Source organism: Phodopus roborovskii, unplaced genomic scaffold (genome assembly GCF_943737965.1).
Source record: "Phodopus roborovskii unplaced genomic scaffold, PHOROB, whole genome shotgun sequence".
In the NCBI taxonomy this organism is placed as follows: Eukaryota; Metazoa; Chordata; class Mammalia; order Rodentia; family Cricetidae; genus Phodopus; species Phodopus roborovskii.
Window position 1 is genome coordinate 68,830,155 of NW_026126418.1, and position 15,196 is coordinate 68,845,350.

The window sequence follows — 15,196 nt, forward strand, 5'->3', positions numbered from 1 at the left end:
CGGCAGCTGCCAGGCTCCAAGGCTAGCTTCCCACTTCTGTAGTCTGTGAGTGGATATCCCCCCTTGCATACTTAAGAGGCCCCCTGACAGGATCACTGTCTCCCCCCATCCCCGCCCCCCATTACCCACCTCTCCTGTATCTAAGGCCCAGGGCTGCCTTACTAGGGAGAAGGTATAGGGCCTTGCAGGTAGTCTTCTTTTGGGGAATCAACCCTGGCTGTGTTATGATACCTCCAGACATGGGGACCATAGAATGCCTTGCCCACTTGAACCTGCACAGTGCTCTGGTTGGTGTCCTGTCCTGGAACTCTCACCTATCCTGGAAGGCAGGGGAGGGCAGCATCAGGACTCTCCCTTGTTGAATAGGATCTGAGGGGTGGGTACCTGGGCTTTGAAGGGTGGCTAAGGTTTTCTTTTGTTAAATAAGGCTGTTGTTGGTAATGTTCTCTGACATTGCCTTTGCTCTCCCGTGAGGGTTCAGGTCTTCAAAGCTACACACTGGAAGGTCATTGTCCTCCTGGCCTCCTGTGACTGACCTTGATCTGATCCATACATGGACCTGGTGGTCCTTCCCTCAGATGCAAGCCAATGAGACAGGATAGGCAGCGCCTAGCCTCATAGATGGGCTGCTGGCTTCTCTGGGCCCTGTCTGGGTGGTCTTGTGACCACACCTCCCTGGCAGGCAGTAGCTCATTAAATGTCTGCTGTGGAGTCAGCTCAGAGGAGTGAAGCTATACACTAGGATGGAATAGAGCAGAGCCAGAGCCCACCCTGCCCCTCTCTCCCAGACAGCCCTGCAGTTAGTTCCTGCTGCACTTGGCCTTCACACCCGTTTAGCACCTGCCTCCCTCTTTCTCCGGTCCTCTGCTCCAGCCTTGTATCCGGTCCTGACAGATGGCCCATGTGCATGTGGCTGCAGAGGCCACTGTCAGCTCAGAATAGCTCTGGGCTCTTTTTCCCAACCACTGTGACAGTCTAGCACTGTGACAGTCTAGGATTCAAGAGGGTGGCCAGAGACTAAGCTGTTTCCTGGGGCAAGGCTGAGCTCATTCCCAATAGCTGGCTTAGGGCTCTGCACTTGTCTCTCACCTTGGGGCCGCTCCCTGGCAGATGGCAGGCAAGGAAGACACCCCCCCCCCCGGGAGCAAACCCCTGTGGCCTGACCACTAAGTGGAGTCCCTAGTACCTGCTGTGCTGGACTTCTGAGGTTTGCTGAGGGTCATGTGGCCAGGACTCTGTCCTGGAGATCTTGTACTGACATCATCTGCCCCTGATGCTCTGAGCTTCCCCTGCAGCCAGTCTTGCCAGGGCAGTGGTGTGAAGCTGAGTTGTCACTGCCTTTCACTGAGTCCTTTGTAGGCTCTTCACGTGGGGCTGGGTGTTTAGATGGAACGTCACTGCCGACCAGGTGGTTTCTGTCAGCTGAAGCCTTTCAAAGGCAGGCGATTCTCTGTTCTGATGCCCAGACTCTTCTGTTTTCAAAGCCAGAATCCTGTATCCTGTTCTTGTACTATTACCCGCTACACTTTGAGATCAGAGGGCCATGGCCATAGCCTACCTGTCAGACACTTGGATGGGCTTCCCAGCCTATTGTAAGGCCCAGCTGAGCCTATTCACCCAGAAGGACTGGATTCTTCTCTTTTGGGCAGAACTTCCTGGAAGGCTTCTAATGCATGTCACTTCTGACTGTGACTTGGAATTTGAACCAAGCATGGACTGGTCCCAAGCCTTTGCACTTGTCACATTTGTTAGAACATCTCTCCTGGGTGGGCTATTGCTACTTTTAGAGATGGGGTCTGGCCCTAGCTTGGCTCCTTCACCTGCCTGTTACATGGCCCCTTTCCTATACCTCTTCCTCTTCTTCAGGGCTATGAGCTGCTCCAACAAATTGCCATGAACCCAGGGGCTTCCGTGGTAGAGTCTGTTATCTGCCGCCATTGAGCTATGTGACCCTGTATTGTCTTGGTGGGCACCAGTCTGGCATTGGCAGGGCTGACTCTTTCTGCCTTTTCTGCATTTGGAGGTCCTTAGCTCCCTGGCTTGGGACTCCTGCCAGCTTCAGGTCACCCATATCCTCTAATTAGGTTTTCTTGATACATTCCTCCAGACACTGAGCTTCTGCTTCTTCTGATGACCTCTGCCATGCTCCTAGTCCAGCTCCATTAAGCCAGGGTCATCCCCACCCTTGGTGTTATGATCGAATCTCTCCTTCAAAGTCCTTTCACTGTGCCAGGTCTCAGATGTCAGGGGTTGGGTTGTGGGTTATGGAACTCTGTGCCATGGGTCTTTTTTTTTTTTTTTTTTTTTGTGTGTGTGTGTGTGTGTGTGTGTGTGTGTGTGTGTGTGTGTGTGTGTGTGTGTGTGTATGGAGGGGCTGTTCTGTTGGGATACCAGCAGTGTGAGACTTGATTGGTACCCTTCTTCTACTTTAGCCAAATGACCCCGTTACTAACATCTGTCAAGCGGCAGACAAGCAGCTCTTCACTCTTGTGGAGTGGGCCAAGAGGATCCCACACTTCTCTGAGTTGCCTTTGGACGACCAGGTCATCCTGCTACGGGCAGGTGAGTGGCTAGTCCTGTGAGGGTATGAGTGGTGGGGTGGGCTAAGAAAGTGTCAGTAAAGGGTCTCATCAGGCTGCCCATTAGGTCTGTGTGACCTCTGCAGCCTTGTCACCTTGGAAGATGTTTTTCTGAGCAGTGTGTCTTGATGCAAGTATATGGAACATAAGCAGTGTCTCTCATACTCAGAAGGGGACTCTGCTGAGTAGGAGTTAGCCTTGGAATTTAGGATGGGCTAGCCCTGCAGGCTATACTGAATCTTCCTTGGCATTGGGACCTGATGACTATTGCTTGGATTCCACCAAGTGACCAATAGATGTGCCAAGGTTAGGATCCTGAGATGGGGGTATGTTGGGGATGGCATCTGCAGCTCTTACTCACTGCAGAGCTGTGGTGACTGTTGATACCTGCCTCCCATCCCATGAAGGGCCTGGATACCATGCTGTCTTGAGGGGCCTGCTTTGATTTCTGTTTACACATGGACTCTCAGCCTCAGTTTTGCTCACTGCAGTAGATAAAATGAGCTGTAGATGGATCCCTGTACATCATGGAATGCTTTGGAAGCTACTTGGTTGGGGTTAGGTTCACACAGGCCCCGAGCCTGACTTCCCCCTGAAAAGATCTGTTGGTGGGCATGAATTGCTGAGATGAGCAAGATGGATCCTTTCATGTTTGCCTCTTCCTAGGTGGGCTGGTTTCCTGTTGGGATGAGGTGTGTGGTCTACCTTGTGAATATAGACTCCTCTGAGGCTCTGGGAAGCACTCTGTCCAGGGGAGACAAAACTGTCCAGGTCTTTGCCCTAGCCACTGATGCATGGCAATCCACATGGAAGGGACAGTCCTAGGTTGGGGCCTCAGGTGATCTGGTCAGTGTAGGGCTCAAATGCCTAGATATGAGATGGGGCAGAATTTGCCCCACATGCTTTTATTGGTTCCTAAGATCATGTTTTTGGGAGTGATTCCCAGTATCCAAGTTGGTTGAACCTATGGTGAGAAGGATCACAGACTCTACCTCTCAAGTGCTGACTGCCTCAGTTCTCATGGCTCGAAGTCATGAGAGGGGAACTGTGGGGCTTGGGATCTCAGGACACAGTTTCTGGAATGGCTAGTCTTGAGAAGGCTCACGTGCTGCCCTGTCAAGGAGCCCCTGGCTGTTTGTGCAGAGTCCTCTCCTTATCTCCCTCCCCCAGACCCCGTTTTGGTGCTTGTACAGCAGCTCTGGTTGGTCAGTGCTGGGGCCTGGGATACATGGCCTCAAGATGGCTTTCCTTCTCAGCACTCAATGTTTGTGGATTCCACAAGGCCCAGACTGGTATCAGTCATTCCATACCCATCCCAAGGGAGGTCTTAGGGAGTTCTCTTCATGTACAGAAAAGAGGATCCATGCCCTGAATTTGTTAGAGGGATGCTTGGTGCAGGACTTCTCAGGGCTGACACACTGTTGCTCATACTTAGGTGCTTGGGAGCCTTTCTCTGTGTAACATGGGGGGGGTCCCACTTGGGGAGCCTTGACTTGAGTCTAGAAAGACATTTGCCTGGAACATGCTGTTTCTGGAGGTCTGACAGTGGGTGAGGGGAAGGGACAGTGATGAGGGTCATAGCAACAGCAGAGTAACCATATGCTTTTCCCCCATAGGCTGGAACGAACTGCTTATTGCCTCCTTCTCCCACCGCTCCATAGCTGTGAAAGACGGGATCCTCCTTGCCACTGGCCTGCATGTACACCGGAACAGTGCTCACAGTGCTGGGGTGGGCGCCATCTTTGATAGGTGGGCTGCGTGGCACTGTCTTTGATAGGTGGGCAGGGTAGGCACCATCTTTGATAAGTAGGTGGAGTGGATGCCATCTTCATCACATGAGTGGTGTAGCATCATCTTGGATAGGTAGGTGGGTTGAGGACCATCTTTGACCAGTTGGCTAGATATGCATTGTATTCAACAGGTAGGTGGTGGGTGCCCTCTTTCGTAGTTGGGCCATCTTTGACAGGTAGGTAGGATGGGCTATCTTTGTGGGGGATAGGCCCCGTAGTCTCTTCCTGCCATATTGGACACAGCCTCTGCTTAGGAAAGACATTAGTGTGGAAAATGCTGGCCAGACATGTGGAGACTGTTGTGTGTGGAGTCCAGTGTCAGGGGAGTTGAGACCACAGGCAGCCTTCCTTCTTTGTGATCTGAGTATCTACAAGGACAGCTGCACTTGGTTAACAAAAAGAGATTATGTTTCTGGTATGGTTTTGTAAGTGTCAACATTGGACATGTCTCGGCCATAAGCGGTGCTGTTGTAGCCCCAGGGTGACCTATACCCTGGCCTATCTCTCACTGAGCGACTGGTGTTTCTGATGTGCTGCTCCTCACAGCCCCAGTGGCCGTGATGCATGCCTCTGTACCTGCCTTAGCTGCTCCTCAGAAACACGTTCAAAGGAGTGCAGCCATGTCCAAGGGCCACCTGGCTCCACCCAGTTCCTCTCCTGAAATGCCCGTCTTGCTTGTGCCCACCAGGTGAAGGACTGTGGCTGCTTACCCTTTTGCCTGAATGACCAGCCTTAACACAAAAGCTGACCTATGCCAGATCTCAGTGTTTGGGACCTGGATGTCATTTTCTGTGAGCTGAAGTTGAGAGGCTGGGGATGACTCAGAGGGCATAGGGCAGTGAGTGGCAATGAGCAGGCCCAGAGGAAGGAACAGTGTGGGGGCGGGTGAGTCCCTGAACTTTAGAGCCCTGAAGTTGGAGGTGAGCAAAGCCACCCATCAGCACTCTCTGGGACACAGGGGACCGCACACAGATGGAATTCTCCCCAGGAAAAGTCTGATTAGAACACACAGAGTATATTAGTATAGAAAGGTTTATGACCACATATGGGGCAGTTGCTAACCGCAGCTCAGTGCCAGGCTCTACATTGCAAGCCTTCTTAGGGTCTTTGACAAGCTTACATGTGTGACTACTCCACAGGGGAAGGTATTGGGGTTTATCCCTCTGGAGTCTCATTTTGGGAAATGTAGCCCTAGCCACATGCCCAGCTAATAGTGAATTGACAGTGCTGGGAGACTTATGCTTATATTTTCTGGGGATCCCAAGCAGTGGTTGGAGAGGTCCTAGCTTATTCTCACTGTGGGAGTGAGTGGAGTGTGGAGTCTGACCTTTGGTGGCAGGGCTTCTCCTTGCTGCTGAGGTCAGAGAGACCGTGGCTCAGGGTGACTGACATGGACTGGGGTCTAGAATTCTTCTAGACTCCACATGTGTTGAGTGGACTAAGGACACCAGAAGGCCCTTGGGAGGGGTCCCTGTCATGCTGAGAAGGCTGTGTGATGTCTGGTGATGAGGCTTTGTCCCAGCAGAAAGTCTAACCTAGAGCTAAGGGAAACAGCTATGAATGCAGGGTGACCATGAATGGCCACACAACAGGAGGTCTTGGCTCAGGAGTCTTGGGGTTCTACCTCTGGGCCCAGATTCCTAGACATCCCTGGGGTGGTGAAGGACCCCATCCTGCCAAGAACCATGGGCTCATGGTGATGCTTCTTTCCTATGGCCCTGACCAGACCCATTGTATCCAGCTACCCTCCATCTACCCTGGGTATCATGGGGGTCCAGTGCATCTTCCTTGGTCGGACCCTGGTAAGGATGTGTCTAATGTAGACCATGGCACCTCTCTTTCCTTCAGGGTGCTAACGGAGCTGGTGTCTAAGATGCGTGACATGCAGATGGACAAGACGGAGCTGGGCTGCCTGCGTGCCATTGTCCTCTTCAACCCTGGTATGGCCCTCTTGCCTCCCATGTGGTCAAGGACACTTGTGTCTTCCCAGCTGCTCTTCCTCATGCTTTGACTTTTAGGGAACATTGTCACCATCACAACAGACAATTTTGTGCCTCCACTCGTCTTGAGACAACCAGGAGGCTCAAGTAACTCTGTGCGGCTAGAGTGGAGTATGCCCTTGGCATTAGTGGTCTCCAACTGCGGTTTGTAGACTCTGCTCTGCACAGTGGACTTTTGCCACAGTGAGCTCCCAGGATGGGGTTGGTAATCAATCCATCCTGTTAGATATCCCGAGGGCAGCCAGTATTGTCTCAAGCCTCAGCCTCAAGGTTTGGGGTCGGAGCAGAGCAGCCTGTTGTGGACAGCAAGTCCTTTCTGTGGCTCTGGAGCCACAGTATTTGAAGCCTCCAAGCTGTTGCCATCACAAAGGCTAAGATAGTGTCTTCTGTGTGGCACCATGCGTGGGAGGCTGTAGTGCCAAGAGTGGGCCAGGCCTGTGCTCACAGCTCTGGGTTTGTGACAGATGCCACCGATGGCCACTCCACATGGTGATGGAAGGATAGTATAGCTGAGAGTGTGGGATCCTTGCAGAGAAGAGATCCAGGGTTTCAAGGGATGGCCCACGAGGTTGGGGACGTATCTGACTAGGCCCTAGGAAGCTGCCCAGGCTGGGCCCTTGGTAAAGCAGGATATGTATAGACTTCTGTGTTTGAAAATTCATCTTTGTCGGCGGGAAGAGGGTTATATGTGGGTTAGAGGCTTGGCAGACAGGGCTCATCAACCCTGCCCATGGTTGAAGGTATGGAGGGACAGGGGCATAGACTTCCATCCATGATAGCTCACCGGGATGTAATTCCTGGGCCTGCCTGATAGATCCCAGGTTAGGTCTGTGCGTCCTGGCTGGAGGCAGGGGCAACCAGAATGGCCTGAGCCTGGGGCTATGGGGAATAGAGAGGAACTTTCAGGAACTAGGTCAGTTGGAGGAGTCTGAAAAAGTCCAAAGAGCCCCCAGACCCAGGCCACCCTCAGTATTCCCAATGGGACACTGTGACTTGATGATGTTGATGACTATGGTTGTGGTATTTTTGCAGCTTGGATTGCAACCACATCTGCTCATGGTGTGGTTCAGGGAGATCCTCAGTGATGGGCTTGCATCTTTGTTTTTGTCAGTGGGGTGGGGTCCAAGGGCAGTGAAAGCATTGGTTATCTCTCATGGCCACCTGGAAAATAATGGGGAATCTTAAGTTCCTAAAAGTCAGGGCACTGGTTTGAGGTCACTTGGCTTTCAAGTGGCAGCATGGAGGCATGACTGTAGAGCACCCATGCCCCTGGGCTGTGGGCTGTGAGTCTGCAGGGCAGCCAGATCTAGCTGTATACCACATATATTTTTTGCTGTGTTTACTTGTGACTAGAAGGCTCTGGGGGGTCTGACCTGAGGCCATTTCTCCTTACAGACTCCAAGGGGCTTTCAAACCCTGCTGAGGTGGAGGCGTTGAGAGAGAAGGTGTACGCATCACTAGAGGCATATTGCAAACACAAGTATCCGGAGCAGCCGGGCAGGTGAGCTGCACCTCCACCCTGAGACAGGCCCCTGCCGCCACTCCTTAGCCACCTATCTCTGAAGCCCTTTGTGTGCCACAAGACAGTGCTGTCCTCCATAAGACCAGCTTGGGATGCTTTATAGGCTCTGAGCTGGAGCTAGGCCACCCTCTGGCTCGCAGGCTCTGAAGACAGCATACCTTCCCTGAACCTCATTGAGAGAATTGGTCCAATTCCTGGTGCACACTAGGTGCTTGCCATTGTTCATGAGTGTGAAGCCTTCTGTTCTTCACTCATAAAATGAACCTGTTAAGAGGCCTAGAAATACTGGCACAATGTAGGCACTCTACAGTTGTGCAAGGAGACGGCTGAAGCTGGAATGTATATTTTCTCTCTATGCCCAAGGAAGACTGGCATCTACAATCATGCTCATTTTCACACTGCTGGACGGACAGTCTGTAATGCTAGGCACACAGTAGGTGTTCAGAAGGTGTATTTCCCGGGATTCAGTCTGATGTGTCATTCTGCTCCTTTCCTTGTAGGGCACCTCCCAGCCTCCCAGCCTGCAGACTGGGTGGAAGGGGGTGGAGAAGACAGGGCAGATGGGCACACTAACCCATCTTGTTGCCTGGCATGCACATAGTTAACTGTCCACACTGCTGCTTAGCTCTCATCTGGTTTGGTTTAAAGTGAAACTTCCCGGAGGAGGACAGGAGGGTGGCAACGGCTTGTTTTTCCTGGCTTCCTGCCTTAGCCCATCTCGCCAGCTCAGCAGAAAACAGCCTGTTCTCTGGCGCCTCTCCAGCCTCCAAGTTATGCTTGTGCCTTTAAACTGAGGACGGTAGGGCAGCCAGCCACAAGGCTTCTTCCCTGGAAGTAAAAGACATGGTTAATAATTAATGAGGTCCAGAGCCCCTCCAGTGTACAGGGAGGCCCTGAGCAGACAGAGGTCACATGTGGGACCTCAGGTCCTGTCCCCACCTCACACTGTCCTCTCATGTCTGCCATGGCTGATTGGCCTGGATGTCCATCTTCCATGAGTGGTTAGTCTCTTTTCCAGTACCTATCAGTCTTTTGCCCAGGAAACACTCCAGGGGCGGAGGGACCCAAGGGCCTCCCCAGTGCCTAGAAGCCCAGCGGAGTTCTTTCTGGGGAAGGGTCTGCACACCATGCTGGGGATGCTATGGGAGGCTGACATTCCTGCTGGAACACAGAATTCTCCAGTTCACTACTGGCTCCACTTCCAGTACGGGCTCCACCCTGTGGCTTCTCAGTCACCCACTGAGTATAGTGCATGTTACTCAGGAGGCTGCTCAGATCTTTCTGTTGCCTCTTCCCAGGACAGGCTCCACTGCTTCTAGAAGAATAACTGCTCTTGGAGAGGCCTCTCTGGTATACAAATCCATTCATGCTCTTACCTGCTTAAATTTTTGCTGTGGCTTCCCACTGCCCATGGAGCAAGCCCATACTTGTAACTTCTCTCGCAAACCCTGTTGGGCCTGTCCTGGCCAACAGCAGTCTTAACACGAGCTCTTCCTTTCATTCCAGGGCCCTGTGGATCTTGATGCTCCTCACTCAACCACCCTTACCCAACCCTTACCCCACCCCTTCTCCTTGTGCTCTTGTCTCTAAGGAGCCTCCTTTCTCTAGTTCCTCACTCCATCTTCTTCCTGAAGGGTCAATTCAGGCAGCTTCCTCTGCAGACCAGATTCAGGTCCCAGGCCACTGGACTCAGCTGGTCTCTAGGGAAGATACAGGTCACCAAGGAGAGAGGGGAACAGCCTAGTCTCCTTGACAATCCTTACTCTCTACTATCCTGCAGGTTCGCCAAGCTGCTGCTTCGTCTGCCCGCATTGCGCTCCATCGGGCTCAAGTGCCTGGAGCACCTGTTCTTCTTCAAGCTCATCGGGGACACGCCCATTGACACCTTCCTCATGGAGATGCTGGAGGCCCCACATCAAACCACCTAGGCCCCTGCCGCCCGTGCGCCAGTCCCGCGCCCTGCCTGGACACAGCTGCTCAGCTCCAGTCCTGTCCCTTGCCCTTTCTGCTGGCCCATGTGGACCTTTGGGGTGCAGTGTCCCTATGGTCTCAAAAGATGCGTCACCATCCTTGTCATCTTTTATTACTGCTTGACTTTGGCCCAGGGCCATGGCCAGAGCTGGTTGAGACCCAGCCAGCCTCCTTCCCCACATCAGGCTCTTAGGCTACCCTGCTGTTACTCTGAGGGGCTTGGGGTGCTTCACGGGGTCTTCAGCACCTGGAGCTACAAGAGCTGGGAGAAGGGCTTGTTCTAGTTGCTGTTTGCTGTCGCTGGTTCTCGACATGCCCATGTTTGGAGTGGCCCATCTTTGCCTGTTCAGAGATCTGGTACCCAGCTAGGGTGGGAAGTTACCCTGGGGTAAAGAGGGAACAGGTGGGGGCAGGTCCTCTCCCCCTGGGTCATAGCTAACCTGCAAAGCCTGTTTCCAAAGATATCCTGAGATGTCACCATAGCCACTGTGCAGGATTCTGGGATCACCTCAAGGCTGCATGGGCCAGAGGTCCTCCCAGGTTTTTTTTTTTTTTGTGTGTGTGTGTGAGTGTGTGTGTGTGTGTGTGTGTGTGTCATTGTCCCCCACCATATGTCTCATTAACCCAGGATTAGTCAACTGTAGTGGCCTGGCTTTTCCCTATTCCAAATCTTCCTTTGTGGTCTGCAAGGTGGTGCCAAGGACTGTCCTGGAGGGCTACCCCTGGCTCAAGTAGAATGGGCTTTCCAACTCAGTGGTCCTGTGGGCAACACATGGGCTGTCTTTTTGCTGGCCTCTTGTAGGACACTGGACATCCCAAGGCTCAGGGAGGGGAGGAGGTTGTTGTCTTGTTTCCTGAGAGAGGGATGGAGGGACTTGGGGATGAACCACACAGGTATGAAAGGTGACAGTGCCCTGGTGTGGCTGACTTGCCAGGCTCTGTGTGGGACTCCTGCATGGGCCCCTTCTTTGACTGGCCACTTCTGTTAGGAGTGCTGATAGAACTCCTGTTGGTATGGTGTTGTCTGTGGACAGTGTCCAGAATCTTACCCAAGGGCTCTGTCACATCTGCTCAGGTGGCAGGCTGCAGACTCAGACTTGAGCTTTGTCTGTCTGGCTCACCTCAGGCTTCTCCAATTGAACAGCCTTTTTTGCACTGTAGGACCTCCCTGAGTCCCAGTCTTCATGATCCAGGGACCCAGGTTTGTCAGGAGCAGGTGCCTTGGTGGGGATGATCACACTGCCTCCCCAACAGCTGGTCTCCCATTGGTGCAGAGGGGTAAGAGAGGAAGGCCCTCCTGGAACCAGCCATCTAGGGGGTTGGGCCTGGAGGTGGTGGGTAGGAGGAGCCAGTTTAATAGGTTCTATGAGGAAGGACACATTCATTTTCCAACTTTTCAAAGTCCCAACCATAGCCAGCTGAGGCACCTATGAAAGATCCAGAAACATCTCTGCTGTACCCCCTTTCTCCTTGTGATGGCATGAGAGATGTGCATTGGAGGTCTAACAGTTCCCAGGACCAGCGAGCTGCCCCTTCTCTTAGGTTTTCTAAGAAACTCTGTGCAGGCTTTGGGGAATGGTAGCACCAGGCACAGGGAGTAGAGTCCTCAACCCACACCTAGCACTGTGCCTTCTGCAGACCACTGCTCCCATTGTTCATGCTGGCCCCATTATATGCTATGCTCTGCGTTCTGTGCCACTGAGGATGGTCAGTGGATCCGGCAGAGACAGTCCTGGGACTGACTCTGGAATGCTGCCATGTCTGGGCTTGGCTGGCTCTCAGGCACTCAGGGGCCATGATCTCTAGGCCCGCTGTCTCACATAGCCTTACCTGCCACTGCTTGTTATCGTAGACTCCCTGATGGGCTTCCTGTTCCTTTAGCCTCATTGTCACCATCACTGTGTGTACAGTGCTGTTTGTTTGCAGGGGAGGTGTGGGCGTTGTGTCACTAAGAGAATTGGGTTCATTTAACCAGACCTTCAATCATGTTACCAATCTGGCTCAATTAAGGTGATTGTAATTATTATTGTTATTATTATTTTGGTGGGACAATCTTTAATTTTCTAAAGATAGCACTAATGTCAGCTCGTTAGCCACCCTGCACCCATCCCCACCTCAGCCTGGTTGGATAACAGCTGCCATCGATGGTCGTATGACATCCACACTGCTGCTTTGGGGCCATATTCTTCATCTGTGTCACCTCCCTACTTGGAGATTCATTTGGGGCTCCTATGACGGAGAAGTGAAGATGACCACAGAGCCTGTGGTCCATGTCACTCTGAAACCACAGTCTGAGGGAATTTGCTCTTATACCCTCAGTTTTCCTAAGTACAGCCTCCCTAAGGATACTAAGCTGTTTGGTGACAGTGCCAAGGGACACCTGAGGCCCCTCCCTTGGGATCCCAGAAGATCTGGCCGGAGCAGGCAACCAGTGGCTAATCATTTGCTGTCCCTATCACAGAACTGGGGAATGTGACCTGGTCCCCATACACACAGTTGTGTGTTGTGAACATGTATGTGCTGTACAGAGACTGTGCAGAGGCTGCTTGCCCATGACAGGAGGTGTAGCACAGTTACTGATGTTTTGTGTTCTCTTTAATCAAGACTTTCCCATTTTTCTGTACATTTGCTTCTTGTGAGCAAGGACCTGAGGTCCCCTTCTGTGGGGAAGTCGGGCTCTGGTGACTCTGGAGGCAGGGGACGCATCTATTTTCAGATGCTGCAGGGCTGGAGTGCCCTGATCTCTAGCCATGCCTTAGCTGGGATGCGCGGCCACTGGGGGGAGGATGCCGCGTCCGCAGGGAATAAAGATAGAGGAATGTTTAACGCACCGGGAAGGGTAAATGAATCTATTTTTGTACAAATGTAATTTTATCCCTCATGTAAACTGGATGGCATGGCAGGGGACCTGTTTTGTTTCTGCTTTGAGTGTTGAGAAGCGTTGGGACACCGGGACGCTGAGATGGCAGAGGAGGCCCTCCCAAGGAGGCTGAAGACTGGTGCGAACAGCACAGACAGACATTTCCTTTGGTGGGTGGGAGGGCCACAACCGGCAGGGCTTCCTTCCCCTTCTTGGTGATTGGAACAACCTTGCTATATCCTCGGTGCCTGCCTGCCGGCCTCGCCGCAGCTCGTCTGACTGTGAAATGACTTCCCTGCGTAACTGCTCTCTGGGACATTATGGCGCAGACGCTGGGGGTTGATGAACAGCAGTCTCAGGATTGTAGAAAAGAAACACAGGAAAACGTGAGAGGAGAGACAAATACGAGCGTTTCAAAATATATCTCCATTCGGTTCTCATCCGTCCTGTGTTGGGTGTCCTGTCGGTTCTCATCCGTCCTGCTGGGGAGTTGCAGATACGTGGGGCAGAGAGAGTGGGAGGGCCTGGGGGCAGCTCCAATCCCTACACCCTTTGGGTGGGGTCTTCTCTTCCCATATCTGCTCTACTATGGTGCTCTCCTCTGGGACCTGGGGCTTGTCAGAGGCCTCTACAAAGCCCTCTTCCCAATCATGGACAGCAGCTTGTGGACACTTGCAAGGACGTGCCTAGCCCTGGCCTTCCTGCACCTACCTCTTGTACTGGCTGGAGTGGGCAGGAGGTTCACACGTAGGGCCCCAGATACATGATGTCATCTAACTGCCCGATTAATTACAGGTTAACAATACCCCATCTGTACCATCTCGTGTGATAAATGCCCTTTGTCTCCGTGCTGTCTGCAGGTTGGGCTGCATCTGCCCCCAACTTTGGTGACACTGCCCTGTCATCTCATGCCCCTCTATCCAGATGAGTTTACGCCTGGGAGGCACTGGGTACCTATAGGCTGGGAGTGGGACCTGAGGAGCCTTGTGATGTTGGATCTGGGTCTCTAGCTGCTGGCTAGCAGCCTGCAGAACCAGGCTCCTTGAAGTCCCTGCCTAGACACATCGTCACATGTATCCCTTCATACACTCCGAATGTTTCCCAGTTGGCTGTGGAAGGCAGTGGGAAGCTGGGTCCAGACCTTCATAGTGCCATGCCCACTTTCTCAGGCATGCAAACAGAAACTGCTGCCCACCTTGGAGGCAGTACAGTACATCTGCCAGCCCACTCTGGTCCTCTGTGGTAAATTCTTTTGCTCAAGGCTCACATTGGCCTGTACCTTGGTCTGGAAAGGGGGTCAACTTCTTTATGCTGTCCGTGTGGCCTCACCACAGGTTCAAAGTCAGGTCAGTTTTCTGTTGGCTGGTACCCTTCCAAAGAAGCCTGTCCTCAGAAAGGTCAAAGGACCCCGCAAGAGGCTTCGGGTCAGAGCAGGGTACAAGGTAAAAGAAACACAACTGCAGAAAGGATGGTTTTCAGGGTCTTTGGTGTTGGTTTTTAGTGACTCATAGGTGATGGGATGAGGGGACTAAGGCAGGTGGGTCTAATTGGGGCAGGGCTGCCTCTAGCTTGGGTCTCCCTGGCTGGGGTGGTTCATGGGACTGACTACCTCCAGGGACACAGTACTGCAGAATGCTCTGCCATCTGAGCAGACCCAGGCTGCCTGCAGGCATCACTTGGCAACCTGGTCTAAGGCCTCCTTGCTGCCTCTGGTTGCCATGGCAATTCCTGCTCAGGGCAGTCCCTCTGGACCAGAGATGCTGGGCTTGATAAGTTTATCAGCAGAAGAATCAGGCAGTGGTAGGCTGAGCCAGCCTCTAGGCCTGTGTAACATGAGAGGCCAGGGTGGGGGCAGGGCCTCAGGTCTGGGGACACATGATGTTTGGTTGGGATATCACCAAGCTCCCATTTTCTCTCTGGTCATTTACCTAGTATCAGTAGCCGAGGGAGAGGAAAGAACAGACCTTCTCATCAGCAAGCAATAGTGGTAAAAAGAGTGGCTGCTGCTGGTGGTGGTGGTAGAGAACACATCTTGGAACAAATGGGACTAGCCCTGTCTCCAGGCCTGAGGACTCCAGCAATGCCATGCAATGCTAAGGTATGTCAGGAGAATTGGGCAGGTAAGAGTCAGGGCAGAGAGAAGGTCAGGACATATGATTCTGGGGGGCGGGGTGGTGCTGCTGCTTGGCTGACTGTCCCTTCAGATTAGAGTGAGGGAGTGGATGATCATTTGATGCAGATGCCTAGAGAAATGCCAAGGAAAGTTCTGAGGTTCACAGCTGAGGGCCCAGCTTACCAGTCTTTGTAGAGCCCTGAGGGCAAAGAGGCTGCCTAGAGGCTATGCCAAAGTAGATTAGAAGCCTGAGGCTGGGGAGGAATGCTGGGTCTCCCAGGACTGACAGTTCCCAAATGTGAGGTGGCACTGCCCCCTGCTGGAAAATGCCTGGATAAGGCTGATTCCCTCCAGGGCCCTC

The 15,196-nt window shown here is 52.8% G+C and overlaps 1 protein-coding gene across 4 annotated transcripts in view; it reads left to right on the top strand.

Annotated features, from left to right (window-relative positions):
• Rxra (retinoid X receptor alpha) overlaps positions 1–13,162 on the top strand; it is a 181,292-nt gene extending 168,130 nt beyond the window's left edge. For all 4 annotated transcript variants that reach the window (XM_051184951.1, XM_051184950.1, XM_051184949.1 and 1 more), the window contains exons 6-10: positions 2,433–2,562; positions 4,196–4,328; positions 6,218–6,309; positions 7,765–7,870; positions 9,672–13,162. In XM_051184951.1, the coding sequence (XP_051040908.1) occupies positions 2,433–2,562; positions 4,196–4,328; positions 6,218–6,309; positions 7,765–7,870; positions 9,672–9,819 (609 nt within the window). In that variant the 3' untranslated portion in view covers positions 9,820–13,162. The remainder of the gene's footprint in view (positions 1–2,432; positions 2,563–4,195; positions 4,329–6,217; positions 6,310–7,764; positions 7,871–9,671) is intronic.
• The last annotated feature ends 2,034 nt before the right edge of the window (positions 13,163–15,196 follow it).